The sequence below is a fragment of the Equus caballus genome, chromosome 28 (genome assembly GCF_041296265.1).
Source record: "Equus caballus isolate H_3958 breed thoroughbred chromosome 28, TB-T2T, whole genome shotgun sequence".
Classification (NCBI taxonomy): domain Eukaryota; kingdom Metazoa; phylum Chordata; class Mammalia; order Perissodactyla; family Equidae; genus Equus; species Equus caballus.
This window is the reverse complement of record NC_091711.1, coordinates 44,346,879-44,369,592: the sequence shown is the minus strand read 5'-3', so window position 1 is coordinate 44,369,592 and position 22,714 is coordinate 44,346,879. Positions and strand designations below refer to the sequence as shown.

General features: G+C 57.9%; 2 protein-coding genes and 1 long non-coding RNA gene across 4 annotated transcripts in view; all 3 read left to right on the top strand.

The window, feature by feature from the left end:
• Nucleotides 1-3,610, top strand: part of NFAM1 (NFAT activating protein with ITAM motif 1) — a 34,231-nt gene extending 30,621 nt beyond the window's left edge. Inside the window, exons 5-6 of the mRNA XM_001503005.7 lie at nucleotides 1,645-1,731; nucleotides 3,103-3,610. Of these exons, the coding sequence (XP_001503055.3) occupies nucleotides 1,645-1,731; nucleotides 3,103-3,162 (147 nt within the window). The 3' untranslated portion in view covers nucleotides 3,163-3,610. The remainder of the gene's footprint in view (nucleotides 1-1,644; nucleotides 1,732-3,102) is intronic.
• Nucleotides 3,611-14,149: 10,539 nt separating this feature from the next.
• On the top strand, nucleotides 14,150-15,227 carry LOC138921155 (uncharacterized). The gene is made up of 3 exons (XR_011433484.1): nucleotides 14,150-14,236; nucleotides 14,695-14,761; nucleotides 15,034-15,227. It is a non-coding gene; the product is annotated as an uncharacterized lncRNA (long non-coding RNA).
• Nucleotides 15,228-15,581: 354 nt separating this feature from the next.
• The window catches only part of TCF20 (transcription factor 20), a 184,969-nt gene continuing 177,836 nt past the window's right edge, over nucleotides 15,582-22,714 (top strand). Inside the window, exon 1 of one of the 2 annotated variants that reach the window (XM_023631191.2) lies at nucleotides 15,582-15,806. The gene's annotated coding sequence lies outside the window, so the exon portion shown is untranslated. The remainder of the gene's footprint in view (nucleotides 15,807-22,714) is intronic. The other variant, XM_070253768.1, reaches the window with a different exon arrangement.

The window sequence follows — 22,714 nt, the reverse complement described above, 5'->3', positions numbered from 1 at the left end:
GAGGTGGGGGCACAGGGCGTCTGAGGAGCAGATCCCCATCCTGTGTGCCAGGCTCGCCGGTGGTGGCTGGTGCTCTGGGCGGGCAGGTAGACCTGACAGGCCAGAGCAGGCCTTGGAAGTTGCCTTCTGGAAATGGGGCTCCTCCTTGGGGCGGCCCTGCACCCTTCCCTACCAGGAGGCAGGTCAGAAGCCCCTCTCCTAAGATCCACCCTCTTTCTGAATCAGAGGCCCCTTGAGCTGGTGCCCAGAGCTGCCTTGCTATCCCTGTGTGATGCCCTTGAAGTGAGGGCCCCTCAGGTGCCGAATGGTTTATTACACGGGTTTCATGCCCCACTACCCTTCGACGCCTCCTTCCCTCCTCCCCTCCCCACCTCTCCTCCCTCCTCTTGCCTCAGAGCACCACCTGTCTCTCCAGCCTGCCTCGGCAACCCCTGCTTGCCTGTTGCCAGGGAAACCACCTCCTTGGCAACCAGCCGGCATCCATATGACATGTACACACGGGAAGGAACGGCTCCTGCCTCTTGCTTATGCTGTTGGCAGCTCTGCTCCAGCAACCCTAAAGAGCAACATCTGCCCCTTACATGGGACCCCGGGGCCCATCAGGGTCTGAGGGACAGTCCAGGTTGTGACCGCAGAGAGGCGAAGAAGGCATCAAGCCTCCCTTGATGATCATTCAACAGTTATTCAGCACCTACTGTTTGCCAGACCCTGTGCTGGGGCCTGGAGGCACAAATATTTCATTTAATTATGCATTGGGCCTGCAAGATAGATATGATTGCTCCCATTATACAGATGAGGAAACTGAGGCACAGAGAGGTTCAGGGCTTGCCCAAGGCTGGCGTGTGTCAGAGCTGAGAATTGATCCTAGTCTTGTCTGATTTCAAAGCCCTGGTTCTTTCTACCCTACCCTCTGGTCAGACTGCTCATAGCCGGGCCAAGAGTGAGTGTGGCCCCAAGACACACACTTAGTGAGTGAGGAGCTCCTCATCGTAGTTCATTCACTGCTGTTCTCCAAGTGTGCTGAGCACAGCTGTAGGTTCAGTGACCCAGAGACAAGCCAGGCACAGCTTGATGGGCGAGGAGTGTGACCCCAGTGGGTGCCTAGGTCATCCACGAGCACAGGCTGCGGTGGGATGGGTGGACGAGACCCTCACAGGGCAGGGGTTTTGGACCTGGGGAGAGAGAGCGGATGCCAGGAGGGCATCCGATTGGAGCCATGGCCATGGGTGTCACGGCCGGGGGCTGCTGGCTGCCAGGGTGCCTGAGGGCCCGAGGACAGGCAGCGTCTTCAGGAGTGGGCCTGGGCCCCTCCCCTTGCCAGCCAGGTGGAAGCCCAGAGACAGCCTGCCAGGGCTGACCCAGAGGTGGGGTGAGGGAGGTGGCAGGGGGCACAGAAAGGAGATGCGCTGTGCAAGCGGGAAAGGGGTGAGGCGGCTCTGCGAGGGAATGGCAGGTGCAAAGGTGTGACACTGTGACTGTGGGTGGCGTGGCTGGGCGAGGTGGGTGTCCTCTCGCAGACTAGGGCCCACAGGGCTCTGCCTGGCCCCTGGCTCCCGCAGGGAGGGGTGGTCCATAACAGGCAGGGAGGCCCAGCTGCCCTGCCCCTCCGTGCATCCTCTCTGACCCTCATGCCGTCTCCTGCAGGCCCTGCAGCGCAGAGAAACCGAGGTCTACTCCTGCATCCAGAACGAGGCCAGCAGCCTTCCCTTCACCCAGGGGCATCTCTCCCAGGTACGCAGGCTGGGGCAGTAAGCCCGGCTCCTCATTCCCTCCCATCTGACCCTCTGCTCACCTGTGAAATGGGGACCACAGGAGGGAGCCAGCTGCTGTAGAATCGAAGCCCTCTCCCAAGGCAGCTGGCCTAGAGATTGGGAGCACTGGTGGGTTTGAACCCCTGCTCCATCTCTTACTGCTGTGCAGCCCAGGCCAAGGGGCCGACCTCTGTGTTCCTGTCGGTAAACTGAGGAGCCTGACAGCACTCACCTCATAGATTTGCCACGAGGATCAAATGTCATACTGGGACCCAAGCGAGCAGTCATAACTACCGCCAGGCCCAGTGTAGCGTCTACACTGGCCAATCAGGCAAGGGGTGTTAGGTTTCTCATCAGCTTCCCCCAGGCTGGTGTTGGCTGAAGTCAGCGGCTGGAGTTGGAGCTGGTGCCAGCCTGGGCTGGCCTGGTTGGGGCTCGGTTTTTATCACCATGGGGACTGAGGCGCATCACTTAATCACGATCCTCTCTCAAGCCTCAGTTTGCTCATCTGTAAAGTGGATGAGTGACTCTTTCCTGCAAAACCAACTGTCCCTGAATGCAAATGAGTTCCCAGTCAAGTAACGTCTGCACCAGGGACGCCGTAAGTGCAAGGGGTTGTTAAGCCAGTGCAGGAGCCCGTGGGTGGTGGGTGGGCCCATGGGCACCTTGGAAGAGATCACAGGAAGTGCGGGGGCTGGTGCTGGGGTCCCCTGGCCCAGGGGGCCCGGGCTGGCGCTGCTCTTTGAATCTCCTATTCTCTCTGCTCTTTGCATACTCAGCCCTGGCTCTGGAAGCAGGGCCTCCCCACCGTGGGACCCCCAAGGATGTGAGGGCCATCCCAGGCAGTGCTCACCCCGTGCCAGACCCTGGGCTGCTAGCCAGGATGGCCAGACATGTCCCTGCCCTCCTGAGCCTCCAGTCTGCAGGAACAGGTCACTAACCCAACAAGCACACAGAGATATTGGTAGCCCCCATGATGGGTGGGTTCCAGGGAGGGGCCCGACCAGGGCTGAAGGGCGTGGCTCTTGGAGAGACTGAGCCGAGCCCTGCAGGGGGAGCAGGGCTTCGCTGGGGAGCAGGCCTGGTCAGGGGAACACCCCAGACGGAGGGAAGAGCATGTGGGGAGGCCCTGAGGCAGGACAGAGGAGGCCCACGGGGCTGGAGGGTAGACAGCAGGGGTCAAGTGGACAGCTAGGAGAAGAGAATGGAGAGACGGGCTTGGGGACAAGGACAGGCCTCCCTGTCACAGCTATGCAGGAAGCCACACGCATGGTTGCCTCTGACTAAAACTAAATTAGTGCAAGTTTGTTCTTTTCCTTTCCTATCGTCTTTTATTTCTTTTTTTTTCCAGGAGAAACTGCACAGATTCAAGAATGACAGTGAATTTAACATGGTCTATGAAAATCTCTAGGATGAGCTCCCCCCGCCCACAGGTCTTGCCCCGGATCAGAGGCCCCGGGGCAGCCCCTCCCTCCAGAGGACCTGCTCTGTACCAGGAGTGAGGCCCCCGGGGCGCCCCATCACCTCACCCCTACAGTCAAGGCCCTTCCTGCCTTGGCCTGCCTCCACCTCTTACTCTGTGCCCCAGCCATACCCACTGAGTGTTCCACATCTCCAGGCCTTTGCCCAAGCTCTTCCCTCTGCCAGGCGGGCCCTTCCTCAGTCTTCAGGGGCTCTCTTGGACACCACCCACTCCCCAAGGCCTCCTCACCCTCTCGAGACCCAAGGGCTCTCTTGGCGCCAGCCTGCACCACAGCTGCAAGGCTGACTGTGGGTTCCTCCAGAGGGACCTGGCAAGGGACCCTTGTCAGAGCTGTGTGCAGAGCATGGCGGAGTGGATGAATAAAGGAGTAACCTTGCAGATGCCCCCACCTCCCTACCTGCTGCCCAGTTAGGCCAAAGGCACAAGTCAGCCACACCAGCAGGCAGCAGGGTGCTGGCGTAGGAAGTATGAGGTGTGGGTAAGATTGAACCACAGAGGCTGGGCTGGCCTCAGGGACAGAGCGGCAGGCTGAGGGGGCGGCTGAGTGCTGGTCAGGCTGGGGGCCTGGAGTAGGCGGGGGCACGTTTTGAGCTGGGAGGGGAGGTGCTGGCTAACTAGGAGGTGAACAGCTTGGAGCTCTCTGCCCCCAACAAGGACCTCAAGGTTGTGTCCCACTGGCCTGGCCTTCCACACTCACTAAGGCAGCTGCTTCATCCCTCTGCTACTCACACCTCCTCCGTCCTCAGGGCCTCAGCTGCTCCTCCTTCTACCCCAAGACCCAGACTCCCAAAGGCCCCTGCATCTGGCACATCCTGACCCCACCCTCCTCCTTGGTCTTTATCTGCCTTGTGCCCCAGCCCGCTAGACCAGCCCCCACCTCCTGGCCCAGGGCCAGGCCCCGCTGCCTCGAGGCCACCTCTCTCCATCGTGGTCTAGCTGTGGCTTGGTCCCCGGGGCCTCCCCCACATGGGCAGAGGGGTCCTTTTGTTTTGCAGAAGCTCAGGCCCTGCGTGGACAGTGGTCCCTCAAGGCCCGGCCCTGAGCCATTCCTGCTCCTCTGTGCGCTCACATTACCCCTCATGTCACCCTTGCAGCAGCCCACACTGAAAAGGGAACCCATTTCACAGGCAGACGGGGCTGAGGTCGGGATCCCCAGGATGTCGCTCTCCCCTATCCCTCCCTCAGCTTTCCACTGTTTCCTCGTTCATAAAACGGGCAGGCCAATCCTCCCTCCCCACGCCCTGGGCTGCCCCAGAGGTCCCAGAGGTACCCTCTCACACAAACCCCAAATGTGTTCAGGTAGGGTGGGGTGGCCTGCCACTGGCCCCTAAGCAGCACTGGACCACGAGGTCTGGGCAGCACCTTCTGCACTGCAGGTCAGGCCCCTCCCATGGGGAGAGGAAGGCTGGGGGTGGGGGTGAACATTGACTGACATCTCGAAGAAGTCCTGGGCCCTCTGCTGGGATGGCATTGAGCCTCCCTGAACCCCCAGGACAGTCCACAGCCTCCCAGCTCCGTTCTGGGCCCACCCTGTGAGCACACAGCAAGGAGGGCTCTGAGCTGGCTTATAAGGCTGAATAGAGAGGCCTCTGCTCCCCAGGAGGCTGGAGTTTAATGAACTCGCTGCCTGTTTAGGGAGGCGAAGCTGCCTCCAGCAGAGCTGCCCTCCAGGCTCCTGACTCCAACAGCCTGAGGCAGAGGCGGGGGTGGTGAGTGGGGTGGGGTGGAGAAGGGGGCACAGTGCCGCTCAGGGTGCTGGGCGCCTCCCCAGGAAAACCAAAGGCAGCAAGGTCAGCAGGAGGCCACCTCGCCGGGCCTGGACCTCTCTGTCCTGAGTCCCTGGACCCCAGGCCCTCTGGCTGGGAGTCAGCCTTTTCTAGTTGCCCAGTGGCAGAGAGGGGAGCCTGGCAGGATTACCCCCACCCCTGGTCCAGGCCCCAGCATGGCTGCCGTGCCCCGACAGTCTACTCCACGACAGTCACGTCCCTCCCTATGCTCAAACCCTTTTACAGTTCCCACCTCACCTAGAACAAAGTCCCAACTCTTCCTTGTGGCCTATGAGGCCCTCGGGGACCCACCTGTCACCCCTCAGTGGACACAGACATTGCCAGTGTGGCGGCCGAGCCTGGTCCAGGGCAAGGCTGTGAAGCAGCAGGTTCTGAGGTCTTCGGGAAGCAAAGAGGAGGAGGAGGAAGGTCGAGGTAGAAGGGCGAAGGGCAGGACGCTTGGAGGGTCTTTGACACAAGGGAGGCGGAGGAAGAATGTTCTGGGTCTGCTAGTATGGAGCAAGGAAGACTCAGCACCCATTCCCCAGCCCCCAGGACCGAGAGCCCTAGGAGATGGGCGGCACAGGGGTGAGGGGTGGCAGATTACCGCAGGGGGGTGCAGGTGGCAGTGATGGAGGAGGGGGGGACAGAGAGGGCCTCGAACTGAGCTCCTTAAAGGCAGGCTTGTGTGCAGCTCTGAGTGGGTGGAGGAGAGGAGAGAGAGGAACCGCCCTTGGGGGTCGTTTGGGGCTGGGTGGCCACTGGCCTGTCTCAAATCCCACCTCCCAGCAGCGTGTCCACCTGAGCCTCGGTTTCAGTGACAATCAAGACAGCTCAGTGAGGACAGAAGGGGACTCCCCGCTCATCCAGGCTCAGCAGGCGTGCGTTTCCTTCTTCACTCCTCATTCAGGAAAATCAGGCTGCCAAGGGGCAGTGCCGAGGGGGTCAGCTAAATGAGGGGTAGGCCTCCCAGGGGTTGGGGCCCAGGTTTTGTGGCTGCCCCCGAAGGGAGCTCCTGCGCTGGGGGCAAGGCAAGCTGAGAGGTGTGTGTGAGGAGAGCCCTCAGGAGGGGCTGGAGAGGGGGTGAGTTTAGCCCCCTGGAAGAGTGCCGGAGGGCAGGGTGCCTGAGCGGGAACAGGTGAGACCCAGGTGAGGGGAAGCCTTAGAACTGAAAGGTGGTGGCAGCCATTCTGAGGCAGACCCCAGGCCTCAGGGTACACTGCTTCCTCCTGTGTGCTCCCCACCACAAGGACCCACCACAGCGGGGAGAGGGCGTGTCCAGGCCTCAGCAGATGCTTCTTTGCCTGGCCTGCCTTTGCTCCGCCCAAGGATTTCCCACCATCTCTCCTGGCATAGCCGGCCCTGCCCTCCTGGGTCGTGCCCGGCCGCTGTCTTCAGAACCTTGGGGCATCTGAAACATTTCAACTACTTCTGACTCCCTCAGCCTCCACCAGCCTCTCCAGGGCCGTAGCTCAGTGCAGGATGGCCATCCTGCCCCATCCTGCCCCATCCAGTGGTTCAGCCTCCAACCCTCTCTTCTGCTCCGGCTCCTCTCAGCACTTGCTCTAGAAAATCATCCCTGGAAACAAACCCAGGAACGCAAAGTGGGTGTGGGAAGCAGTGGCCCCTCCTTGGCAACAATTTCCAGAGGATTCTGCGAAGCCGAGTTTCCATGGGAACACGTGCTGGTTACACACAGAAACCCAGTGGGGCTGGGGTTCCCTTCACAGCCAATATCGCAGGATCCCGCAGGCACTGGGGGTGGAGGCGCCTCAGGCAAGCACAGCCGTTTGCATTTTGGCCACCAGCCCTCACTAACCTGAAAGCAAGTTACAGGCAAATCTGCCTTTTTTTTTTTTTTTTTTTTTTTTACACATTCTAATTTAAAGGCCATGCTCCATTCTAAGGATGCCTCTGGGATTTCCAGGATGGATTTTTATGTAGTTCAATAGTTTTCTTGGCAGATTGCTCAGCCAGGAGAGGTGGGCCATGGCCTTGGCCCAGCCAGGCTGACAGAGCGGCGTCTCTCTGTCCCTCTTAAATACCAGGGGATGTCCCTTGTCTACCTGAGGGACTTCCTCATCCCTGAATCCAGACTCCTAGAGTTGGGGACATTGGCATGAGGCGCTGAGGCACCCTCCTTCCCAGGCTCCTTCTGGCCTGCAGTCATAATTATGGCCTCCGGCCCTTGACAGAGCATGGGTCAGGCCTGCTGTCTGCACTTGGTGCTGGACTGGGATTTTGTGTGTGTGTCTATGCAGGTGATGTGGGCATATATTGCTGTGAAACACTTCAACTTCAGCAAAGTGAAATTCTCTTTGATGCTCCTGCCACCTCACAGCCTCCAGCTCGGTCCCCTCCCCAGAGGCGACCACTGGGTCATATGAGCATGTTTTCTTCTGGGCTATTCTTGTTGCATCTACTTGCATATTTGCATAGACATGAACACATAAGACATTGGGTGCTTGTGGGGGGTTCTGAAGGCTTCCGTGGAATCATTCTGCAGGTGCTGTTTGCAATTGCTTTGTTCAGCCCCACGTGGTGGGATCTGCCCATGACAGCACATGGGAGCTGCCAGACTCCTTAATTACAGCAAAGGATTCCACAGGACCAACAGATCCTAATTGAATCAGGCCCCTAGTAATGGCCTTTTCAGTTGTTTACAATCCACCCTCACAGAAGGTGCTGCAGAAACATCCTTGCACAGATCTGCGCAACTTCCAGGGTGTGGATGTTTACCAGCTGAGCAGACACTGCCGAAGCATCTTGCATGGCGGCTGGACTGGTTTCTATTCCTCGGGCTCTTTACAACATCTCATTTAATCCCAAAAACACTCCGCGAAGTGGGGGACCAAAGCAGAAACTGTGATTCAGAGAAGCAGACCGGCTAAAGGCCATACAGCCCAGAAGGGGCAGCCAGGGCTGGCTCCAGCTGTGTGCAGTCCCACTGCCTCCGTAGGTCAGGGGAGGGTGGTACGGGGGGGTGGCCAGGAAGAGCCTCAGAGGGGCTCGGTGCCCCCAGGGCTGGGGAAGCCCGTGAAAGGCCAAATTTCCTTCAGAGATGGCCTGTCAGCCTTACGTTGCTCACACCGGGTATCTCAGAATCGTAGGGGTAGGGAGTGTCCTCCTGCCGCAGGGGTCTATCTCCTTGGGGAAATGGAGGCAGGTCAGTAGAAGTAGTGGGGCTGGACCCACCCAGCAGCCCACACCACCTGTGGGGCCTGGCTTCAGGCAGCCTGGACGTGGATTCCAAGGCTCCCCTGGAAATTTCTGGGCACAGCACGCCTGGAGGCACGAGCCGCCTCTTGGAAGCTTTATAATCCAGGATAATGCTGCTGTAATTGGCATCGTTTCACGTTTACAATCCTCTCGTTACCTGAAAACCTACTTGCAGTGGCTATATCTGGAGAGGGTTTAATTTTACCGGTGTGTGGACCTTGAGGGGCCGAGGAGCACCGGCTTTTTCTCTGTCGCCCCCATCCTGACTCCCCCGTGAGTGCCACTGGCCTGGGGACCACATTCTGGCTGACCTCATGGCCTTGACTCAGGGCGCAGCCCTGTACCTGGCTCCCCTCCGTGGGCCCGGGGCTGATCTGGGGGCTGCTTTTCTCCTCCATGGAGCCCACCTATCTAAGTCTCCCTCTAACCTCTCCCGCCTCGAGCTTCTGCCACCAAACTGGGCTTTCGAGAGCACAGACCTCACCATCGCTCCTCCCTCTCAAAGCCCTGTAGTACCTTACATTTACGGTCAATTCATTTCCACAAAGGGGCCAAGATAATTCAACAGGAAAAAACAATCTTTTCAACCAATAGTGCTGGGAGAAATGGACATCTGCATGCAGAAGGATGAAGTTGGAGCCCCCCTCACACCCTATACAAACCTCACAGTGGCTCCCACTGTCCCCAGGGTGGCGGACTGGCCCCCAGCCCTGCACTCAGGGCTCTCACAACCCCTTCATTCTTTCAACAACATTTGTCCAGCTCCAACTAGATGCCAGGCCCTGTGCTGGGGCTGTGTCCTCATGCAGTCCATCAGCCTCATTTCTGACCAGCTCCCACTGGCCCAAAGTCACCCCAAGGGCCATCCATGTTCCCATCCATGGCTGCTATTCCCTAAGGTGCCAAACTTCCCCACTGAACCTGAGCAGGAATTCCTGCTCAAGTGCCACCTCCTCCATGAAGCCCTCCCTAACACTCCCTACCCTACCAAGCAGTTTATTCACTTCTCTCATTGCTCCGACCTCCTCGCATGAATCAGTTCACACACACCCATCTCCCCCAGGAGGCTCTGGGCCTCCTGAGCATGGCGAACATCCTACTGGTCTCTTTTTGTGTCTGACTCATAGTGGGGGCTCCACAGCCACTTGTTTAAGAAATAAATGAACCTTTCCTTTTGCTGGCGAAGTGGTGCTGGTTCTTGATGAAATAGGGAGAATGATTTTTTTCCTCCCAATTTCCAGGAAGTGATCTCTGGTTAGTACACAACCCATTTTACATACGAGAAAATTGAGACAGACATGTTGCTGCATCCATGGCACCAAGAGAGGCGAGGCAAGGAACGTGTTCTGGAAGGTTCTGGAAGGTTCTGGAAGGTTCTGGAAGGCCAGCGCCTGCCGCCTGATGGGAAGGGGCAGGCTCTGTGTGAGCTCTTGGAGGCGAGGCCCAGACACTTGAGAAAGGCCAGCCACAGCCCCTGGCTTCACCTCCTGGCTGCTGAGGCTGTCAGAGGCTCCGATCGATGACACGTGTCTGTGGAGTATGCATCAGGAGCAGCAAGTCCTGGTAGGGTGGTTCTGCTAATTGATCCCAGAAGCCCCTGTCACTGCCAGAGGTTGCCTCGGCCGACTCAGCAATGTCCCGACTGCTGTCCCTCGCCTCACCAGCTGGCCTTCCCTCCTGCTTCAGCTGCCTCTAGGCTAGGCCAGACAGCCCTGACCACACGGGGCCCGAGACCCTCCAAGCAGCCAGCAGGACTGAGCCCAGCAGCGGGTGCAAGGTGGGAGCACTGTAGAAGCCCCTTGTGGGTCCCTCATGTCCCAGCCAGGTCACAGCCACCTCAAGAGTGGCTGGATCGGTAGGGGAGGCTCAGGGCTGCTCAGGCCTCAAAAAGGTCCCCTACTTTGGCCTCTCTGGGAACCAGGCAGGACCCAGCTTCCAATGCCCCCCACCTTCCTCCAGCAGCCCCCACAGCCTGCTGCCTCCTGTGGGAGGTGGGGAGCCCTGGGGTGCCATGTGTCGGGCGTGGTGCGAGGAGAGCTGCTGGCCCCCCTGACCTGTTAGGATATGTCTGTGTAGGTGAGTCCCAGGCAGGAGGCAGACTCCGGAGCCAAGTGACCAGGTCCAGAACTAGAAATGGTAGCTGTGGTGACACACAGCGAGCCCTGAGCTTCCGCACCTCAGCCTCGCTCAGCCTGTGCGATGGTCACCTCTGCTTCTGGATAAAATGAGGAAGCTGGGAGGGCCCCTCAGCAGCACTCCAGCCCCACATCTCAGTGCTCGTGCTGCCGCTGTCCTCTTTCTGGGTTCGAGCCTGGACTGGGAGATTGAAGAGAGCTTTAGGATGTTCTGTCCTAAAACCTGCCCTGCCATGGGGGAGTGGGAATGACTGCTGATGGGTGTGGGGTTTCTTTATGGGGGAATGTTCTGGAGTTAGATTGCGGTAATGGTTGCATAACCTTGTGAATATGCTAAAAGCCACTGAATTGTACACTTTAAAATGGTACGTTTTATGGTATGTGAATTATATCTCAATAAGGTGAAACAAAAAATGCCCTGTTTAAATGCTGTCTGTGTCCTCTGTCCACTACCCCCAGGGCAGAGTACACGCGCACGCATGCACACACACTTTCCTGGGACCTGGCCCAGCTCTGTCCTCCACCCCAGCCTGCCCTGCCCTGTCCCCTTTCCTGCCCTTCCTCCTTCCCTCCTACAGAAAGGGCCTTCTGGGGTCTCTCGTAACCTCCAGGCTCTGGAACATGCAGCTCCTTCTGCCTAATAGATACTTAAATACCTACTGAGTTCTTATCTGGAGCTAGGCACTGTTCCCATTTTATAGATGAGGAAACTGAGTATCAGAGAGACGTAGCAACTCGCCCAAGGCCACACTGCTGGCAAATGGTGCAGCTGAGATTCAAGCCCCAGAAGTGACTTCAGAACCCATGATCCGAGGCTCTTTGTTCAGCTGCCTCCTGCAGTAGGCTGAGTAACGGCTCCCCCCAACCCCAAGACGTCCACATCCTGATCCCTGGACCCTGTGAATGTTACCTTATACGGCACAGACCTTTCAGATGTGATTAAGGGTTCTAAGATGGACAGATTATCCTGGATTATTACAATCACAAGGGTCCTTGTGAGAGGGATGCAGAGGGAGGTTACAGACAGAAGGCGCAAGGCGGTGTGGTAATGGAAGCAGAGAAAAAGATTTGAAGATGCTACACTGCTGGCTTTGAAGATGGAGGATGGGGCCATGAGCCAAGGAAAGCAGCCCTAGCCACTGGAAAGGGAAGGAAACTGTCTCCTGAAAGCCTCTGTGGGGAGCGTAGCCCTGCCAACCCCTTCGTCTTGGCCCCTGAGACTGGTGGTGGATTTCCGGCTTCCGGGACTGTAAGAATAGACATGTACTGTTTCAGGCCCAAGTTTGTGGTAATTGGTGGCAGCAGCCCCAGAAAACTGATGCACTTTCCCTCCTGGAACAGCCTGGTCAGCCTCCCAGACCCCCAGCCAGTGGCCCAGCTGGCTCCGTGCACCTTGTGGATGCCCCCTCACAGCTCTGACCCTGGAGGCTGCTGCTGCCAGGGCCTCTGTGCTCCTCCCAACCCTGGGCCTCTTTTCTCACTCCCAGCGCTGACCTCGCCAGGCTGGCGTCCTCCTCCAGTTGCCCAAGCGCAGGCACCAGCTCTGGGACATGGCAGAGAAGGAAACCGAGCCTCAGAGAGGGGCAGTGAATGCCCAAGCTCACCCAGCTGGCAAGAGGAAACACTGGATTTGAACCTGGACTTGTCTAATTCCAGAGCTGATGCTCCCAACAACTCCTCTCCCAGTGGACACTCAATAAATGTCCCTGGATGAGTGAGAAGGCAGGCAGACACAGGAACCCAGGGGAAATGCATTGTGGGAGCTCCAAGGAGGGTGGTAACTCTGCCTGAGCAAAGTTGCCTAGCTTTCCGGAAGACAGGACCTTGAAGGGTGAGGGCTCCCCGGGGAGAGAATACCATAACCAAAAGCCTGAAGACAGAAGGAGCGAGATGGCTGGAAAGGTGAGGTGCTTGGGGCCAGCCTGGGGAGATGACGCCAGGCCCAAGCTGTGGAGGGGTTTGGACAGCAGGCTGAGGCCTGAGACGCACACGGAGGTCGGAGAGCCACAAAACAAAATCCTCTAAACTGTTCTTTAGGAGGCAACTTGAGTGAGTGGCTCTGGGGAGAGCGGCCTGTTCCATTTGGAGGCCGCTGAGATAGGCACAAGCTTAGGGGCTGGGACTGGGGTCGAGAAAGCGGAGGTTGGGGCAGGAGACCAGACTCTAGAGCCACTTTGGGGAGGGGGAGGCAAGAAGACCTGGTGACCTGCTGGTGTCAAGGTGTCTGGGTGAAGGGATGTCCATGCCCCCATCCAGTAGACCGAGGCTGGTTTCAGTAAACACCACCAGAAGTACAGGAGTGGAGCAGCAATGTGGGGAGAAATCCAGGCGGCAACCAGGGGGAGGTGTTCTGAAGGCAGCCAAGAGAATGGGTCAGGACTCAAGAGACAGGTGGAGGCGGTAGACAGGTGGTGGGGAGAAACTGGGAAGGCCATGGTGGCCACAGCTGCAGTAGGTATGAGGGAGTTAGGGAAGGTGAGCCAAGAGGTGACCAGGGCTCTTGAGGAAAGGGACCTTGCCTTCCTTACCTGCTGCTGCTGCCCCTGGGTGCAACTCCAGCACCCATCCAGGCCCACAGGGAATTGGACCTTTCCTGGTGGGCTCCACTTTAGGGAAAGCTGATAGCAAATTCCAAACCAATGAGAGGAAATAAATGAGGGGTGATTACTGACAATAGAAGAGGGTAAACCACGGGGTGCCTCCAAGAGCGTCTCCTCCAGCATGTTTTAAGTGCTTTATAGGTCATTAACTACTTGACGGAGAGAGCCTGACACTTAAAGCAAAGAATTCTGTGCCTCTGCCAGGGAAAATCAATCAGAAATGAAGATAGAGCATGGCTGGTGCTAAGATGTACCGGGTGGGCAAACGGGATTCGATTTACACATGATTTTAAGGCCCTCTCCATTGTGTAAAGTGGGGCACACTGGTATTTGAGGCCATTTATAAATCCCAAACTGGGGTTTAGAAATACTTAAGCTTCCCCCTGCCTTTTTTTTCGTTGTTACTGTTAATGAAATATTTCAAAGACATGGAAAAGTATAGAGACGAGCTTGAACATCTCAGCCTGACCGTCAAATAAAACACCATAGCGATGGTTGAAGCACCCACTTTTAAAAAATGTTACTTGTTTTTTTTCCCCATCTTTTCAAATCCTTTCTATCTTCCGGCCCCACCTCTTTAGGGAGACCTCAGCTGACCACCCACCCCTGCCCAAGACATTTCTCCTTCCTCTGAAATCCGAGCATCATTACTGCCTCTTTAATTAACTTGGCGATTAATCACCACCTGCTTGTGAAATAGCTTCTATTATCCTTGTCCGTTGTGCATGTGGGATGCGGGTGGGGGTGGGGACCAGGCAGGCAGGGGGAGGAGGGACAGGCAGGCTGGGCTCTCCTGAGTCCCCAGGCTGGGCAGGGTCAGCTGGAAGGAGAAGCCTGGGAAGGCCTGATATCCAGAGGGTCACCTCCCTCCTGGCTGTTTAGGCAGCTGCCAGGTACCAGGAACCGAGATGAGCTGGAGATAAGCCCCAGGAGAGCAGCGGGCAGCTCAGAGGGTAATCTACCCTGGGCAGCCTCAGGGCCTCTGCTTTTGCTCTTCTCCTCTGACCAGAATGTTCTTTCCTCATTGAGGATTGTTGTGGGTTGAATAGTGTCCCCCAAAAAGATATGTTGAAGTCCTAACCTGTGAACATAACCTGATTTGGAAATAGGGTCTTTGTAGATGTAATGAAATTAAAATGAGGTCACACTGAATTAGGGTAGGCCCTAAATCCAGTGACTGGTGTCTTTATAAGAAGGCCATGTGAAGACGGAGACCCAAGGAGAACTCACTGTGCCACTAAGCCAGCTCCTCAGCACTGAATGTGGCTGCCCAAGATCTCAGGTAGCATTTCTCTGGTTGCTTAACCCTCCTCTGCCCAACTCCGGGAGCAGCCCTACATCCTCCTGTATCAGAGGAAGCGTTTTCCCCTATCAATCTCAGAGACCACCCTGAAATCAAAAGGACCCACCTGGGGTCGGGGGAGGTCCCAAGGACTGCCCTCCCCTCCCCCCAACAGCATGCCTGCTCAAGTCAATTTGTTTAATGACAGCCCGAGTACCTCCACAAGCACACCCCCAAACCTCAGAGGTGGGCAAGGTAGCCTGGTTTGAGTGGAGTCCTTTCAACTTCCTCTGTGATTTGGGGGTCAGGCGGTCCCAGGGAGGGAAAGGGTACCAGGATTTTAACATGGAAGCCGGGCCTGTTTCTTTCATACTTCCAAGCACAGTGCTAGTACAACACGTTCATTGAAATAACATCTAACCCATCTTCTACTCTAAACCAACACTGTCTTTTGACAGACGGGAAACTGAGGCCCTGGCACTCCCCAGGGCATCGCTGTGTAAAGGAGATCTGAGGTCCAGTGATGTAAGTATGTCCCAGTGTCAGCTCAGCAATTGGCTCCCAGGTGACAGCATTTCTCTGCACTTCCGTCTCCCCATTCTTGAAAGAGAATAGTAATACCATCTTCTGGGGATGTTACCAGCCTTAAAGATAGCGCTAAAAACCTGTGTGCACATTTTCCATTAATTCAAGCAACAAAAACGTTTTGAGCACCTCCTGTGTGCCAGGCCCTGGGGATACAGTGGTGAGCACCACAAAGCCCGGGTCCTGACCTCAAGGTGCTGCCTATTTGATAGAGAAGGGCAAAGAAGCGCAGTTACACTCGGGTGATGAAGTGTTATGATGAGGGGGCACGGAAGCAGAGATGAAAAGGCTGCGGATCTCAGGAGGGCCCAAAAGAGCAGCAACAGCCCCAGGAAAGAAAAGGCGAAGAACGAAACCCGCCACCCCCAACTCGTGCAGCCTGAGCCCCTTCTTCGTCTCAGCCAATCAAGCGTCAGCGTCGCCGGCGGGCCGACAAATCAGGAGCCGGAACAGGAGCGCGAGTCGCAGGCCAAGGCTTCCCCGGGGAAGGCGGCCAGAGTCCGCGCGCCCCGCCCGGCCCCGCCCGGCCCAGCCCAGCCACGCCCAGCCACGCCCCCGCTCTCCTCGCCCCGCCCCGCCTCACCAAGGCCCAGCCACACCTCACCCAGGCCCCGCCCCCAGCCCTAGTCCCCGCCTCCGGCCCCGCCCCACCCAGCTCAGCCCCATCCAGGCCCCGCCCCCGGCCCGCCCAGGCCCCGCCCAGGCCCTCCAGGCCCCGCCCAAACCTCAGTCCCCGCCCCCGGCCCTCCCGGCCCCGCCCAGGCCCCGCCCCGCCGCTTTCAGCCGCGCCTGCTGGAGCCCGGTGGTCAGCGGCCGGCTGCTGGGGCCCAGTATTGTCCTAAAGGCCGAAAAAAGAGGAAAGCCGGGAGGTTGGGGGACAGCCACGAGACCGGGAGAGGATTTATAACATTTTCTTTCGCCGACAGTACTGCAAAATGTATGAAAGAGAGGGCGCCGCCGGGACAGGAGCGTGAGCGCGGGCAAGGTAAGCAGCCCCGCCGGCTCGCCGCGCGTGGGGGCGCCGGGGGAGGTCGGGCACCCGCTGAGCGGCGGTCCCGCGGGCCGCGTCCCCCGGTGCCCTGGGGTCTGGCGAGCCTCGAGCGGTGTGGACGCGGCCCCGGAGCTGAGGCGTCCTCAGTGACCTGGGGGCTGCCGGGGCGGTGTAGACGAGCGCGAGGGGTCCGGCCGGGGCGCCCCCGGCATCCCGAGGTAGTCAGGACTGATCCCAGAGGCTGAGGTTGGCGTCTGCGTAGCTCGCGCCGGGAAGCCGGTGGAGACGCGGACTGGGACTGAGGCACCCTCCAGCGACCCGGGGCGGGGGAGGCCGTGTGGACACGCGCCAGTGGTTGAGGCGCCGCAGACTCGCGAGCGGGTGTAGACGCGGGCGGGCGGCAGTGGCGGAAAGTTTGCTGGAGTGCGCGGGGCGGGCGGCGCGGAGGAAGGGGCCGGGGGATCGGCGGCGCTGGGGCGGGGGCGGGCTCAGCTGGAGGCGCCGGGGGGACCCCGAGCCCCAGCCCGGCTGCTGCTGCGGGGGTGGGGGGGGGGGACGGTGGGGAGGGAGAAACGGAACTGGGTCCTAGAGGAACGCCGGAGTGGATGCGTTTCGAGCCTTTCAGACTGGTCCTCCGAGGGCGCCCTGTCTCCCTGGAGCCTGGGGTGTCTCCGTTGCACCTGGAGGGATCCGGGGGCAGAGGCCGCCTGGTGTCCCGACACACGCTGGTCCGCCGCGTGGGGACACAGACTTTGCTCTCCTTCCACTTCTGCCTCCAGGAGGAGAAAGGGTGGCAGGCGTGGGAGTGGGGGTGCGGGGGGGGGGGGGCCCTGAATTGGGACCCCTGGTCTGCCTCCCACTGCCTCTCTGTGGCTTCAGGTGGCCCCACAGCACCAGGGGAGGGAATGAATGGAGGAGGCAAGGCAGTCTGGGAGTGTGGCTAGTGCCCACCTACCTGGTCCTCAGGGCTGCTGGGCCTGGGGTGGTTCCGTGGGGCCGGGCATCTCTGGGACACTCTCCTGTAGGGGACGGAAGACACCCAAGCCCTGTCTCTGCCACAGGGGCAGGGCAGAAGGGAGCCCGGGGGCGGGAGGAGATACCTGCACATCCAGGGTTGTTCGCAGGGCCACTCTGTCTCATCCGCCACTACTCTCCGTGCCTTTTGCCCCATTCTTACACCCACACCCTCCTAGTTGCTATGATTCCTCCTACCACAGGTCCCTTGCACATGTTGTTTGTGTTTTTGATCAACAAGTAGTCATGAAACATCTACTATGTCCCAAGCACGGGCAACTCACAGGTGAACAAGACAGACCCAGTCTCTGCCCTCCTGGAGCTTCCAGACCAGTGCAGCGACATAGCTGAACAAGTCAGGATGGGAAGGGGGCATGGGGAGGGGAGGCAGCCTTGGGTGGGCATCAGGGAAGGCTTCTCTGCAGAGGTGACAGTGATTCAGAGGGATTAATGCCTCTTCATCCTTTGGGCCTCAGTGCCAGTGTTACCTCCTCCAGGAAGCCTTCCTGGACCTCCCTGACCTGACGCTTCCCCTATGACAGGCTCTGATAGCCTAGGGACCACTCCCTTCCTAGACATTTTTCTGTTATTATTTGGTTAATGTTTGTCTCCCCCCATCAATTGTAAATACCATGAGGGCAGGACCTGAATCTCTTGTGGGTAGGTGATAGCAAAGCAAATAAAGGATGAGCAGAATTTCCTCAGAAAAACGGGAGCTGCTGGGCCAGATCATGCATCCAGATGGCGGAAACTTTCCTTTCCCTTCCCCTCGCCCGAATCCTGGGCTCCACACCCCGTTTGCCGTTCACAGAAACAAAGTGAAGGAAACCAGCAGGCCTGGTGAGGAAGAGGGCAGGGAGAGGCCTGGCGCAACGACCCACTGAAGCACCAAGGCTGGCCCGCCCGAGGGGAAGTGGACCGTGGCGGGGAGGCCAAGGGACAGGGGCTGTCCTGTTCTCTGAGCTCAGACCAGCCTGCTCCTCATTATTCTGTCTCAGCTCTTGGAGGCCGGGTTTCCTTCAGATGCTGCTCTGGGAGAAGGTGCTGGCCAGCGGGGTCCCCAGGATGGCCAGGGTACAGGGCCCCAGGACCTGCCTGGCCTCCCTCCACCCCACTCCCAATCCTGGGCGGACAGGCCCTTGGGCAGCGCCTCTCTGACCCAGAGTCAGGCCTCGGGATCACAAATTAGCTGCCCAGGTGACCTGCAGTTCATTTCAGCTCCTGGCTGGAAAGAGGGAATCGAGCTTAGCAGGCCTGAGTCTTGTTTTTATTTTCTGTAGTTTCTGTACTCAGTGCATTTCTCCCTCCTCCGGCTCTGGCGGCCCTGCGCTCTGGCCCCTTTCCTGTGGCAGATTACGCTCCCGCCCTGCCGATGCCCGACAAAGCTTTTAGCGCCCCCGCCCTCCCTACTTCAGGGGATTGGGGCCTGCCTGTGCCAGGAGAGAGTGTCTGCATGCTTTCTTCAGGCTGCGGCAGGGACAGAATCAAAGTGGCCTCCCCACCCTCCCACCCACCCGGCCCTCCTGACTGGAATGGCTTTAAAAAACTCATTTGCAATGATTTACTCCCTTCTGTTGTGTGGGGATCACTAGCATTTTAAATATGTATTTAAATCAGATTCACTGCTCCTGGTTAAACCTTAGCTGCCTCTCCCGTGCCCCACCGCTCCCCCCAAGCAGAAAGAGCACTGGATTCGGAGTTCAGGCCAAGTTCTGCTAATGATGGGCTGTGTGACCTTGGGCAAATTGCTTAACCTCTCTGAGCTGCCATTGGTTCTTCTGGAAACTGAGGTTAATGATAATCCTTCTCTCACAGAGTGTTGTGAGGATGAAATTAGATAACATTCAGGGAAGAGCTGTGTAATTCCAGGCCCGTGTTTTCTGTTCCCCAGGACTGGCTGTCCGGCTAATTAGCCTGGTGACCTTGGGCAGGCCACTCAGCCACTCCTGGCCCTCAATTTCCTCATCTGAAAAGCACAGGGGTTGTTCTAGGAGATGAGGCCGCAGAGCCCCCCCCCAGCTCCAGCCCTGAGCCCCCCTCCCCTCCCACTGCCCTCTGCCAGATGCCCTCTCACTGGCCACCCCTTTTCTCCTTATCCAAGCCCTTGGTTCTAATTGGAGACGGTCCCCTCCCCAGCTGCCTCTCCTCCCAGCTCCCTGTGAAGTTGTAGGTTCTGGGCCCCAAGGGCCTGCCGTTCTTGGCTCCCTTTCATGGGCAATTAGCCGTGATGTCACAGGCCTTGGAGGTGGCCTCAGTGGGCACATGGCCAGGCCGCAGGGGAGCCAGGACCCTGCTCCGTCTGTGGCCTGTGGGGCTCCCCCGGCCCCGGGGTCCCCAAGGCCAGTTGTGGGGAGGCAGCTTCGCAGGCAAAGCCGTTTCCACTTCTGCGCTTTATGACTCCTTGAAGCCCCGAGTCTCAGTGTAAATTAGCTCTACGCTGTGCTTTTGTTGGCAACTGTCTGCTTCTTGGAAGCGAGGGGCTTTGTCAGGAAGAACAAAGCTGTTTGGTGTTTTTCTGATTCGGGGGAAGCGTGCTCCTGGGGCAGGGCTCGTGGCTTCTCCGTGGCAGCCCGGGAGTCCTTGGTTCGCAGGCTCGCTGGTTTTGTTTTGGGTTTTTAAGTCCTATGGCTTAAGAGTCACATATGTTTGTGTGTGTGTTGGCTGAGGGATTTTTTCCCTCCTTTTTGGCTTGCACAGTGTATTCTGTGGAAGCTAATTCCAAGGACTGAACTTTTCCAATCACTGCTTCAACAGCTTTTTAAAATCTGGACCTAGTTACTCCTGTCATCCGTGTGTAAAGATTTAGAGAAAAATTCCAAACCCGAGGGTGGGCAGCCTTGAGGATGTACAGCTCCTGGCAGGGCGCGCTCGCTGTGGACCTGAGGTCAAAGCCGAAATGTAAAGTGCCCCTGGGACAGGAGGTTGGGGGTGGGCAGCATGATCTGCTCAGTGCCAGACATCTGGATATTTAGCCAACATCTGGGTGGCTGGATTTTTCAGGTTTCTGCCTGACATTTAATATCACAAACATTGAGCCTGACTCCCGCCCCTCTGCGTCCCCAATCCACGCAGCCCCTCTCCCCCTTTCCTGACGGGTAAGAACCATCCATCCTCTCCAGTTCCTCAGTGCTTTCCCCCTACCGGAAATCTGATGGGCTTATGACATCATGGCTGGCTGCTGAGCGACGAAGTGGATGCCACAAAGAAATCCGACATGTCAGATGGATTCTGAAATCAGTTTCCCCCCGGCCGTAGTAACAGGCGTGAAGTCGGGAGAATGTGAGCTTTGTGTAAAAAACAAAAAATAAAAGTAAGCCTTGCCTTGTATTAAATACAATTTCTTAAAGCAAACAGACCTTTTGGACATCATCCTATTTCAATAGAAATGCTGGTTTTTATGAATCAATCAGACCCGAAGCTGCCTGTGTACGCTCCATTTCTGCTGAGTTTTTGTGTGTCCTTATTCACTGATAAAGGAGAAACTGGGGATGGTTTATCTCCCTTCGTTATTCAAATGGGATAGGTTTTTTTTTTGAAGCCAGTGAAATTCACCGGGTAAATTGCTGGTTTATGTTTTTCTGGGAATCCATTTTTATGGAGCGACCTTGCACCTGACCTGATCTGCAAACACTGTTTCCCTCTGCTGGTTTTTCTGGCTGTGGAACTGTTAAGAGGATGCCGTTAAGCCGGCTTTTTGGTCTCCTCTCGGCAGGGCAGGGCTGCCCGGTGGGCCGGGGTGGTTGTTGGGATAAAAAACCTCTTTGAAAGGATAAAGTCAGGAGGGGAACAGCTTGTAGGGGAGCCTGTGACACAAGCCCCAGGAAAGCCCCAGGGCAGCCGGGCAGAGGGATCCACTGCCTCCCCATCCTCCTCAGGGGACCAAGGGCCTCAGAAACGGCTCCCCACTGCAGGAGGTCACCCCCGATGCAGGCCCAGGTTAAAGGAAGCTCAGGGTTCCACGGGTCACACCTGCCAGGCCCCCAGTGAGGGCATCTGGAGTCTAACAGACCTGGACCGGAGTCTCAGCCTCTCCCTGGACCAGCTGTGGGGCTCGGGGCAAGTCATATCACCTTTTGGTCTCTGCCCCTGTGGGTGGGCACCATGACCCTGCCCTGCCCACTGGGAGAATGGATAGTGCTGGACGCTCCCGATGCCCGGCCACTTCAGAGGGCTCCGGGGTCAGTGTCAGAGCCGGGAGAGGCCAGCAGCCACCACCTGGGTTTCACCCCGGCTCTGCCAGCCACTGTCTGCATGACGACATTGATCTGTGGGACCTTCTGTGTGCCTTCGTTTCCTCACTTGTCAAGCCGCAGTGATACTAGGACCAAGCTCACACGGGGCCGTTGTGAGGACTAACATGGTAGGCGCTCACCGAGGGCCGGCTGTCACTGTGGGGTGTGCCCCGAGCCCTGCAGGCAGGCTGCCGGGTAGGACTGTCGGGCCTGGGACGTGAGGGATGTGTGGAGCTGATCTCAGGTGGAGGATAATCAAGGACTGGCTGTAACATCCCTCATCTCTCTGCACAGAACTTCCCATGGCTCCCCGTCGCCCGAAGGGAGCAGAGTCCCCCAGGTACCTCACATTTGGGCCTCTGCACCGTCTTTCCCCGTCTTCCTCCGTCCTCCCCGGCAGCTGGAGCACGCTGCCTTCTGTGGACGCAGCACTAATGGGCAGGTCACGTTACTGAGCACCTGTGTCACTTTATTCTGGGCACTTTACGTGGATTAACTCATTTGATCCTCACACCAGCCCGTGAAGGGAGTGTGGTTTTCATTCCCTATCATTTTAGAGGCAAAAACGGACAGCTCTGGGGCTAAGTATCTTGCCCAAGGTCCCAGAGCCTGGATTGGAGCTGGGGGTCAGGCTCCTGCACTCATCCGTGTAACCCCAGCTCCACTGGCTCCGGGGGGCCTTCTGCTTCCTGTTTCCCACCTCACCTCTGAAGCCAGAGCCCTGCCTTCCCCGAATGCCTGCCCCATCTCTTTCTGCCAAGACTCTTACACTGCCTCGGCCAGGAGGCCTTCCCAGATTGCCCTCCCGCCGCATCATTGAGGGATGCTGGCGGTGCCACACGTGCCCCTCTCAGGGTGTGGCTCTCCATGGTTGTCCCTGGGGCCCTTGTCCACCTCTCCTAGAGGCCAGGAGCTGGGCCATGGCCAGTTCTGTGTCCCTCACAAGGCCCTGCAGGCCAGGTCAGCAGGCATTTACTGAGGACCTATATGTGCAAGACACGGACAGGTGCCCACACCCAGCCTGGGCCTCCCTCCCAAACTCCAGCCCCGTCCACCAGCGCCTTCTGCCACATCTCCGTTTGGATGGCCACAGGCAGCTCCACCTCAGCAGGTCACAAACCAAACCCCTGAGGTTCACCCCAAACCTGCCCCCCTGAAACCTTCCCTCTCTCAGGTAATGGCCCCTCCATTTTTCCACTCACCTGCTCAGGCCAAAATCCCCGGGATCATCCTGACTTCCCTCTCCCTCTCCGTCTCTCTCCTCCCTCATTCAATCCATCAGCAAATACCATTGGTTCTCCTTTCAAAATCTGTCAGCACTTTGACCCCTTCCCTGCACATCCACGGCCGCCACCCACGCTGGTCACCTGTGCAAGTGCAGCAGCCTCCTCATGGTTTCCCTGCTCCCCCCCTCCCCTCGCCCCCGCTGGAATCCGTTCTCCATTCTCCACCAGCCAGAGTGATCCTGTTAGAACTTAGGTCAATCCTGCACTCCTCCACCCAGAACCCTGCAGTGGCTCCCAGCTCATTCAGGGTCAGAGCAGAGTCCTGCCCATGGCCCCGCTTGTCCCCTTTCTGACCTCAGTTCCCGCCACCCCACCTTGCTCGTTGACCTGCTTGCCATTCCTCCAACATACCATGTGTATTCCCACCTCA